Source organism: Polyergus mexicanus, unplaced genomic scaffold (assembly GCF_030449975.1).
Source record: "Polyergus mexicanus isolate NDT 795.1 unplaced genomic scaffold, iyPolMexi1.0 SCAF_22, whole genome shotgun sequence".
NCBI classification, from domain to species: Eukaryota; Metazoa; Arthropoda; class Insecta; order Hymenoptera; family Formicidae; genus Polyergus; species Polyergus mexicanus.
Genome location: NW_027223342.1, coordinates 3,513,816 through 3,525,265, shown reverse-complemented (window position 1 = coordinate 3,525,265; position 11,450 = coordinate 3,513,816). Strand labels below are relative to the sequence as shown.

The 11,450-nt window shown below is 31.0% G+C and overlaps 1 protein-coding gene across 9 annotated transcripts in view; it reads right to left on the bottom strand.

The window, feature by feature from the left end:
* Positions 1 to 461: 461 nt before the first annotated feature.
* The window catches only part of LOC138942273 (alpha-amylase 3), a 20,644-nt gene continuing 9,655 nt past the window's right edge, over positions 462 to 11,450 (bottom strand). For 8 of the 9 annotated variants that reach the window (XM_070312400.1, XM_070312392.1, XM_070312397.1 and 5 more), the window contains 5 exons: positions 6,972 to 7,108; positions 4,959 to 5,152; positions 2,824 to 3,814; positions 2,297 to 2,565; positions 462 to 2,022 (listed from right to left, as the gene is read on the bottom strand). In XM_070312400.1, coding sequence (XP_070168501.1) covers positions 1,797 to 2,022; positions 2,297 to 2,565; positions 2,824 to 3,814; positions 4,959 to 5,152; positions 6,972 to 7,108 — 1,817 coding nt within the window. In that variant the 3' untranslated portion in view covers positions 462 to 1,796. The remainder of the gene's footprint in view (positions 2,023 to 2,296; positions 2,566 to 2,823; positions 3,815 to 4,958; positions 5,153 to 6,971; positions 7,109 to 11,450) is intronic. The other variant, XM_070312394.1, reaches the window with a different exon arrangement.

Below are 11,450 nucleotides of genomic sequence, written 5' to 3'. Positions count from 1 at the left end.
TGGCACTGGATTTGTTACCAAGTTTTGAGCGAATTTGATGCCAATTTGGCAACAATTTGTTATCAAATTGCTTACTGGGTAACTTTCCCAACCCTGGAAATAAGATTGCATTAATTTTCGGATAATATTACAAAGTAAGATTTTATTATAAGATTAGTGGTATATAAGTATTAATATGATCATTAAAATGTATAAGTTTGTGACCTCCCTATAATCTTACTGCAATGTTCGATGCTGCGTGAGGATATACGTGCTATTCATTAAACTTATTTTGTTAATAATTTTTAAAAAACAACGAGCGACGGCTAAAACCTTTTGAAAGTTATTCAGGATCGCATCCTTAATAATATATATCAAGGTCATTGAAATCTGTGAGCTCGCTCCTAAACTGCAATTACTTAGAATTTCATTGTAGACACAATCACACACATCAAATCACTTTTATTCACATATAGATGATATGCATAAAAATTGTTTATTAAGGTCTAATATTTCGATATACATATTAATATAAAATAATCAAATTTATAATGCTAATATAAACACATTATTAATTATTGTGATTTAATTGGTTGCTGCCTTTTTCATCTGCTTCTTAATTTCTTAATTTTAACATTATATCTTTGTATAATTAAAAAAATTAAATTTTGATGATTATTCGTTTTAATGAACACATCTTATCGTTAGAGGATCTTCACTTCAAATCTGAACGTCAATCTGAACTACTATGAATCAATGAGTTTGGTCTTAGCAAAAATTGTGTCTTTGAAAAATTAAATAATAACGGCAATAGGCTCAGAATACTAACGATACTAGATGAAGAATAATTGGCAAATAAGAGCTGAGGCGTGGTTCTTAGAATTAAAAAAAAATCATGATTCTGAAGCCAATCTGGCCAATCGCAGCCTCCTCTGAAGAAAGAAATAACTATAGTTGGCCGATTTTGGCACTATATTAGTACTCCATTATTTCATTAAGGTTTGGATAATCGACAAATATACACGTAACGATTGTCGACTAATATGCGCAGACTCTATTCGGACTTTGGCGAGTCATTCTTCAATGTCACTTATCATTTATCGATTGTAATTTGATTTTCGAATGTAACAAATAATATTGCGCATGTAAGATTTAATAAATACGAATTTAATTTTTATATATTGTTATCCTATGCTGAAGATGGGCTAAAAACGGTCCGGAACTTACATTTAATGCATACTTGCCAACGAAATTAAAGGAAATAAAAAATTTGCGCACTAATAATGTTTTGGCTCTTATTTGCCAGTTTTCTCACTTAATATCCTTTGAAAAATTATAAAATATTTAAATAATTTTCCGATAATGTTTATACATCGCTTAGTGCTTTTAGTGCACGAAACGAGATCTATAATAATGAAGTTTTACATGGATTTATATTTTTTCGAAGCAAAGCTATTTTATATCAACCGATGCTTGAAAATTCATTCTCAATTTCTTAACCCAATTTTCGGAAATTAAAATCACTATTAAATCAAAATGAAAGTCATCCAAACATTATGTTTATTAAAACTAATAATTATAAACTTTTAAAAAATTTTGTAGAAAAGAATTTTATAATATATATATAGAAAAATTTTTTAAAAATATTTTTTTATTCCGTAGCGGCAGGTATCTATTGTATATATTTTTAATGCTATTGTTGTATATATATTTTAATTGCTATTGTAACAATTGTATTAAGCAATTGTTCCACATAATAAAAATAAAAATTTAATCTAACAGTACTCAGCAATATATCTTAATCGAAACATACTCTCTCATTTATCCAATTTTATAACAAATGCTTCTCCGGGTGGGACAATGAGTTCTTTGAAATACACATCTCGATTCATTCTATAAGTTGGTCCTACAACAACATGACCACCATAATAAAGGAATGATAAATCCTTCATACGCGTCTCGTTGCCAAAATTTGCAACAAATACATAGGAATTTCTTCGTGGATACCATCGCTCAATCACGATCATTTCATCTTCAACATATCTAAACAAAACAACATCAAGTTAAATTATATATATTTTTGCCAGTAATATACATTAATATAAAACAAGCCAGGAAATTTACAATCTGAGAAAAATATAAAATCTGCATAACTTACAATTAGAATAACAAAAGTATTATATCTAGTCACATGCAAAGCATATGATACATTTGTCAAATTAATTAAATTGCTATTGTGTACTCTAGTCATTAAAGATTATCTTAACTTAAGAAAAATCTCAAGTCTAAAAATTCATGTAAATACAACAAAATTTACCTAACATCACAGTTTGCCTTAATTTGACCTTCTCTTAAGACTGCTTTAACGTAAATGGGTGTAGTTTCCGCTCTTAGTCTTGCCATTTCTCTAACAGTGCCTATCAAACTAGTTTCCATGGGTTTCTCAGCTTCTGGCAACCAGGTGGTAATTCCTAAAGATGAAAAACTGCTACCTGGACTGTCCTTCTTCTCCCAATACATAGGAACTAAATTGTGCACGTGTGCCAAATCTTTGTGATCCTGACATTCACAATCTTTGATACCTATCTGAGTAAAAAATATAATACAATTATTCATTTTTGTAATAATGATTTTTTTTATTAAATCCAAAGAAATTGCATCTACTGACATATCAAATTGCCTCTTGTACAATCGTTATATATTTATGTTCGTTAGATAATATATAATGCAATTTTTAATTACATATGCTGCTAGAAATATAAATATAAAACACAAAACAAAATATTAATATAAACATATATTTTCTAGGTTTTAATTGTGAACCATTTTGATCGTGATTCATACCTCATCTCCGTAGAATATACTGGGTGTTCCAGGTAGCATCATGCTAAGAAGAGAAGCCGCCATGCTTGCGTTCTTGACGTTTATGGTAGAAGCTACTCTACTGGTGTCCACACCGCCCACAGACCAATGTATCCACGGGTAAGCAGGTTTATCGAAAAGTATACCCTTCGTGACTTGTTCTATTTGTGCCTTGATATCCATAGTACTATTCGTCAAACGAAGAGTCACATCAAGTAAATTTATTCTAGATAGGATAGAGTTTTTTGCACTGATGGAGGTAGCGACCTTTAGGACTTCCATATGACAAATGAAAATATTGTTTGGATGTAGGAGAGACTTCCAATATATGAAACTCTTCACGAATGTGTCTTCATCGACGTAATGTCCCAATCCCTGTAGATAGAAACCATTCACTCCTCTCAACTGCCAAAATTTGATAGCCTTACTAATGGGATCTTCTTGGTGATTTAAACGACTCGACGAGGATACTTCCCTTCTCGCATTCTTTAGCGATGATGGTATGGATGATAAGACATCACGAATAACTTCGACTGATACAGGTAGTGCGGATGGCTCGCGAACTCGATCATTCGCGGTATCTCGGAACCATTCAGTTCCGTTCACTTTCGCTATAGATACCGATTGATTGCTCAAGTTCTTTACGAACGGATATAAAGGCAAATCGAGAATTATACTCATATTCCGTTTTTGGATTTCGCGTACAAGAACAGAAAAATCTTCTAGTGTACCCAGGTCTTTATTCACGTCCATCATGTTACTGATTTCCGAGTAATATTCTGGATAATGCGACGCTGGAAATATCGAATTTAATCGAATAGCTCGCACTCCGAGCTCTTTTAAATAATCTAGCCGCATAATTATTCCACGCAAATCGCCGATTCCGTCGGCTCCTTTCGTCGAGTCCTGAAAAGATGCCGGGAATATCTCATAGAAAGTGCTGCCTTGCCACCATTCCATCGGAGGATCACATCTATAGTACAGATAATTCAATAAAAATAATGATTTTTTGTCACATTAAATTTTCATTATATCAGCGATTTTATTATACAATTTTTTATTTCACCAAACTTATTAATCAGCAAAATAACGTTATATATATATGTAGTAAATCTTACTTATTTTTTATTTTTTTAAAGAAACATGGAAAAATAGCTACAATAATTTTGTTTTAAATTTTTATGACATGTTTGACAACAGTAACCCAGCAAAGTAACAATAATATAATATCAATGTTATTATTTCCTATTCAATAATGTAATTGCAATGCAACATGCCTTGTATATAAGTGGAAAATTATAACATTGATATTATATTATTGTTATTTCGTGTTTGCTTACTATACTGGGTGGCCCATTTTAATCCATCCAGTCGAATATCTCAAAAACCAAGTCCAGAAGAGAAAAATGTTTCAAACAAAAGTTGTGTGGCTTCAAGGGGGCCATAAGATGGTGACAATGATTTGACCTTGGAAAATCATTTGAAGGTCATGTGAAGGTCAACTTTAAAATCTTGAATGGAAACCCCCATTTTTTATTTAGAATTATTGTAGCTGACATCGAGAGCTTTCCAAAACACTATAATAAAGTATTTTTTCATTAAGTACTTTTTAAATTATTTTATTTTTTATATCAAAATATATGTCAGATTAAAATATAAAATAACTCAAAAAGTACTTGATAAAAACATATTTTATTATAGAGTTTTGAAAAGGTCTCGACAAGAGCTATAAAAATATGCAATAAAAAATAGAGGTTTCAATTTAAAAAATTCAATGTGACCTTGATATGACCTTAACAATACCATCCAAGGTCTAACTATAATATTCCTATCATTTTTCCCCTCAGAACCAAAAAAAAGAAAATTACTTTTTAGAGCAAAAGACTTTAAAAACTTAAATTTTTCTTAGCATTCTTATTATTATTGAAATCAATAAAGGAGAATTATTTTGTAGTTTGTCTTGGGAAAGCATAAAGAAGGATATAATAAAGTGTGTGTTATATAAATAATGGGCATATGTAGAATTTCAGAAAATAAATCTAAATACTAATATGATTTTTAGGTAAAATAATTAAAAATGTTTAGAATAAAAGATAGAATAACATATCGACACATACTTCTTAGGCATCGTAGCAATAATGCCAACAACGAGGGCAGCGCATCCGATCAATATTGACATCAGTGTCCAGTAGCACGTCTTCCGTATCAGCGACCAATTCCATTTCATAAAGCGATAGTCTTTGGGCGGTTTCGGCACCACCAATTGAATCCCAACGAGCGGTGGCTTACCACCGTTCTCCTGGTTGTAAAACTAAACAGTTACAGTATGAGTACATATGGCGATGTTAGCAAGCAGCAAGCGATGAATTAGTATACACATCTATGAAACCGTTGGAGAAATCGGAATCCTCTTGCCTGTTTATCGGATTCATTCCAATCGCAATGCGAGACAGCAGGGTATATAAATGAAAATCGCGGGAGAAAGGCAAAAATAGAGGGCGGCATCTGCAAACATATCTGCATCTGTTCTAAGCGTGTGACGACGCAATGACGACGTGTCATTTCTAGGGTGACCAGAAGTCCAAATTCTTTAAAACATGTTTTTTTTTTATAAGGAATCCTCAAATTCTTTGCAGATTTCTTTAGATTTTTATCTCGATTTTTTATATTTACAATCCGTGATTAAGAAATTAAATATTATGTGTCTTATTTTATACATGCCACCTAGCTTTATTAAAAATTTAAGTTTTATTGTTCCAGACTATATATACTCGAAATAAAATAATTTTGTTACTCCCGATTTTATTATAATTTATTTAAAAAGGATATTAACAGAGTAAATAATATTAACAAAATAAGAGTTAAATGTGTTTTATAGTTTTATTTGCAACGCATTCGACTCTCTCTAATTGTTAGCCTAGTTTCACATGGTCACCCTAGTCATATTTTATTTATATTAAGATTATATGCATATAAACAACTGAAATGATAAATCGATGTTTAAGATAACGACTTAAGTGGATATGAAGAAACATATTGCGATAGTAGCTTTGTAAATGCAATAACAACGCAGCATCGTTCTTGAGTGATACATTTGACAAAATACTCGTCATCTGTGCCAGACGAGTGTAACTGATGTAACACATGAAAAAAACATTGATATTCTTCACTTTTGCGAGTAGCAAAGACGGAATTCGTAAATCTTGCAATAAACATTCAATATGTTAAGCACAACAGGCATAAGATGATTGATAAATAAGATAAGATAGTGTGTCGCTACAACCGACAAAGTAGATAATTCTATACGAACAAATATATTGAAAATACAGAATATAATATTTTTATTTAATTGTATTTTTAAAATTTCTTTTTTGAAATTGAAACATTAATAATATATAATACAGACAGGATCTCTTATAATAACCGTATCACCTCTCATGTACAGGGAGAGCAGATGAAACCGAAAAGGAAAGTGCTTTACTATTTTGCAATTGTCGTAATAATTATTGAGAAATTAATTAAAAAAGATTGATCAATTCGTATGAATATAAGCGCGGTGAGAAAGGACGGCCTAGAGATAACCTAAAAGTTTGCGATCGCTAGACGCGCGACGAAGTTTTGAGAGAAACGCTCTACAAATAACAACTGTTATGTACGAGCTGTACATAACAATGGATTCTCGCTTTCTAGCAATCACACATCAATGGATTGTTCTTTTTTACTGCGCGCCTATAGTCACGCGAATTGATTGATCTTTTTTAATTAATTTCTCAATAATTATTACGAAAATCGCAAAATGGTAAAGGACTTTTCTCCTCAGATTCATTTGCTCTACCTGTACACGAGAGGTGATACAGTTACTATGGGACACTCTGTATATACTTTTTAAATTTATTTATTAAATTAAAGAAATTGAGATAAAACTATCTGGTTTTCAGATAGTAATATATATTTTTAGTTATCCTCATTAATCCTTATATAAGATCAACAATCGTCGTTTTAATCAATCAGAACATACACAATGTATGTACATCCTTGTCTAAATAAATCTTTTTTCTTCGAAATAATTTTATTTTTTTACCTATAAATTGAAAACCTTAAAAAAGTAGAAGATCTACATTTGTACTTACTAAAGCTTGAGCATCCGGTGCAAGATGCTGGTAGGCAGTATTCAATTGTGTTAACAATTGTGCACAAACGGGTTCATTTGTATCACTACTGCTACCGCTACTAGTGGATTCTACCATGGGATCGCGTGAACTCGGTTCTGAAACATTCGATACAATATTTATGTGAGCAAAAATAATTAATTTCTTAATTAGACTATAACAATAATTCTGTATAGAATAAATCAATATTAAAAATTTTTAAGAGAAATAATTTGTTATGCTGTCAAAAAAAGGGATGAAATTATAAGACAGATTGAGAGATATCTTATTTTTTTACGGTCTATTATCTTCACCTCCCCTCTCTCTGTCCCTCTCTCCCTCTCTCCCTTAAAATCTTTCTTAAAAGCCTAAAACAATAACGCTTTTAAATTCAAATTTCCAAGTTTTTTTCTGAAAATCTTGTTTTCAACTATATATAATAAAAAGTACTTTCTTTTAAATTTTTTTAACTTTAAGCAAAAATATATTTTAAAGAAAACTTTAATTAAGAAAATAAAAACTCTATAAAAGAACTTTAATTAATATTGTATAAAAACTTTAATTAATTTATTTATTCTTGAAATACATATCATACACGTCAACTTAAAAAAGCCGTTATAAACAAAATGAATTTTTGTATTTGATTTTTTGTGATGAATTGCCAACTTATTTCAACGAATGTATTTTTACATTTTTAGAAGAGTTGAAATAACGACACTTAGCGATATGACGTTGATTCTTGAAGCCAACAATTATTTCCAATGTCATAAATATTTATATAATACGCGTGTCTAAAAATAGAAGCTACAAAACACCAACAATTTTTAAATTATTTTAATATATTTCGAGGTGCATATATACTGTACTTGTATATTATAAGTATGCAGTCTATAATTTATGATTATTGTTTTCATTAAATCTCATTTTATTTTTGCAAATTTAACAAATAATTTATTCATTAAATGTATTACAGTAAAGTGAATAATACAATTACCATAAGCTGGATTAATTATATCAACAAAAAATGACTTTTTTCGAACACCGAAACGGGACTAATCGTTTTTAGGTCATTGATGATTTACCAAATAGCTTTCAATTATTATTTAAACTTAAGAGTTTTTAGATTGCTGAATACGAATCTAATGTCAAAATTGTCAATTCAAAATGGTGGACAATCTAAACATTTTTTAAATTTTGACATCTGTTTTAATGAGTCTACCATTTTGAATTGACAATTTTAACATTAAATGCATATTCAGTGATTTAAAAAGTTATTAAATAAATATTAAATAAATATAATTGAAAGTTATTTATCGTCAATGACCTAAGTCATAGCTAATTTCTGCAAACACTCCATATTTAACCATGGATATTTCACTAGCCATAACAACGCCAAACATTCCTTTTGAGAGTTGAAAGTTCGAACAATATACTTTATTTTGATTTCAATAAAACATCTCCACAGCATATTGTTGTTGTAATATGATAAAGTTCGTAAAAATAATTCTTTTTGCAACTTTAATTACAAATTTATCAAAATTCTGATGTGATGGAGCAATTTCAGAACCGGATTCGTGTTCAGCGTCCAAAAACCCATGATGTAATAATATACCATAAGTGTAACATATATTGCGCATAATGGCGGCAGTATGATGGGATAGCCAATCAACAGTTGGTCCCAAATGTACTCACAAAATTCAAATACAAAATTATCACATTATTAAAATGTAATTAAAATTTGTAAAAATATGTTATGGAAACACCAAGAATACTAAATTTGCATATATAATAATATAGTGTATAGCAATATAGCAATATAGTATATTTAATCTGCATATTTTGTCAACATATGTTCGCAGCCATATTACCTTTTAGTATTTGGGATCAATTCCTGATTGGTTGAATTACTTTGGACGACTGCGTATCTACGAGAGTATTATACCTGTATTATTACATCATGCAAAAACCTATAATAAATGACTAGCCCCGTTCCGTTTTTTTTTCTTTTTTTTTTTAGACTGTTATTACTTTCTCTTGACCAAAATTTTTTAAATTATTTGCTAAAATGCTGGAAAATTTTATTTTTTATTGAATTCTGTATTGTTATAAACTGAGCATAATATGACGTCGTGCTATGTCGGTAGAATATCAGAAATCGAACTCATCTGCAGGCACAGCGTGACTGCAAAAATGCGAAAAAAATTGAGCATGGTGTTGCTATTTCAAAAGATAACATCAAAAACTAGGGTTGGGAAGTAACGCGTTACTTGTAACGCTGTTACCGTTACTTTTTTTGGTAACAAATTGGTAACGGCGTTACTTTTCGTCGTCTGTAACGATAACGCCATTACATTTTTTCACTAACGAATAACGATTTTAACAGTTACTTTTATTGTTACTTTGTTTTTGACTAATGGCTCTGGAACATAGAACGCGTCAACGCGTTACGCATGATAAGAATGTCGTAGCCAATCAATCATTTCCTTATATTAAAGTCGCAAAGATGTCATCTAAATGATGATACTGTGGAGCATCAACTTCCCTTAAAAATAAATAAAATATTTTGGTAAAATTTATTTGATAAAGGAAAGTTTGTGATTTACCTTAAGAGATTAAGAATTTATATTATTAATTAACAATTTATATTATTATATAGTTTATGGTTTATATATATTATAAATTAATAAAAAGAAGTATAAAAATATAAACTTGGTATTTCTATATTAATATTAAAAATTCATGTATTATATTAGTATTAATTATAATATACTTTTTAAAATCGGTAACCAGTAACGGTAACGAGTTATTTTTCAGAGAAAGTAACGATAACGGTAATGAGTTACTTTTTTAAAGTATCGTTCCCAACTCTGTCAAAAACACAGCAGAAACACAGCATAATCTGTTGTCGTGAAATAATGGTAAAAATATATCAATATCATATAAAATTTATTTAGTAATATTGGATTATATAGTTCTTTCGTTCTCCGCTGTATCTATCAATCTATCTCGTATCTAAGTTTTTGCCACTGCAAATATAAAAATTAAGCAAAAGACAAATAAGAGAAAAGTCTTTTAAGACAGCAGCATATGCTCAATTTTTGTCACATTTTTGTGACAAAAGCCACCACAATATTGTCAGACGTACGGCTATAATCGTACCTATACGACTATTTTATATTTTTCCTTACATACAACATGAAAGGGATGTCGTACGCTATTTTGTACTATTATTCAACGATGTACAATTATTTACTACTAGTCGTGCATAATAGATTTTCAATAGAACCTTATGGCTCATGCAGATAGAACGTGACGCGTGACAAAAAATCATATGATACCCCATCAGTCATTTGTTTTTATGAAAAAACAATAAGTTGATTGATTATCTTATGCGCATGCATTTATAAATAAAATATGTAGTTATTCATTGTAAATTCTTCTTTCGTTTCTCTTAAAAAATGACTTTCTTATAGGAGTCGCCAAAATTCCCTTTAGAAGCTTCTATTTTAACCTGAAAGGAAACTTTTCACAAAGTTTCATCGAAATCGGAAGTAGATCCTTTTTGGAACTACACGTCAGGCATAAAAAAAAAATTATAATACGATTTGTATTATTATTTGTCAAACTAGTACGACATATGTATTATTCTTTTTCTAAGTTGGGACTATACTGCATTCACGGAGAAAACAACCACGCTTTTCGTCCGATTTGGTCAGATCTCGTCCGACCAATCGCCCATTTTGCCCTCTTCACGTCGCCAAATGGGTCTTGCAGATCAGTAATCGAACCCGACTCTTTTGCTTGCTTTTGAGTTCGCCCCGATATTTTTCTCGCCTTCGTTTTCTCAGGAGCATAAATAAGAGTTATTATAAATCTCAAATTGAGATACAATATAATTACTCTTGGTATAGGACCAAGAAAATTTCGTGCCCTGTGCACATTAATAAATTCCATAGAAAAATTTTTTTCTATGGAACTGACGCGCGCTACCATCCATCTGGTTCTTACAATTAGTTGCCCTCGAAATTTCAAAATTTTAATTTTTTTTCTAGTATCTGGCAACATTGATAGTCATGCAGTGCTTGCAGATGATTTCTGAAGATATTCTGCCGACACGACGTAGCATGACATTATGTTATGCTCAATTTTACTTCTTTATAGAGGAAGCTTTGTTTTCGTGATAAAATTTTTTTTCGAGTTTTTTATGCCAATGTTCCAGAATGTTACAAAATGTCGAAAAATCATATTCCTAAAAAATGTGCGTGCGTGCGTGCGTGCGTGCGTGCGTGCGTGCGTGCGTGCGTGCGTGCGTGCGTGCGTGCGTGCGTGCGTGCGTGCGTGCGTGCGTGCGTGCGTGCGTGCGTGCGTGCGTGCGTGCGTGCGTGCGTGCGTGCGTGCGTGCGTGCGTGCGTGCGTGCGTGCGTGCGTGCGTGCGAGTACTCTGCGTTGATACCACTGCTT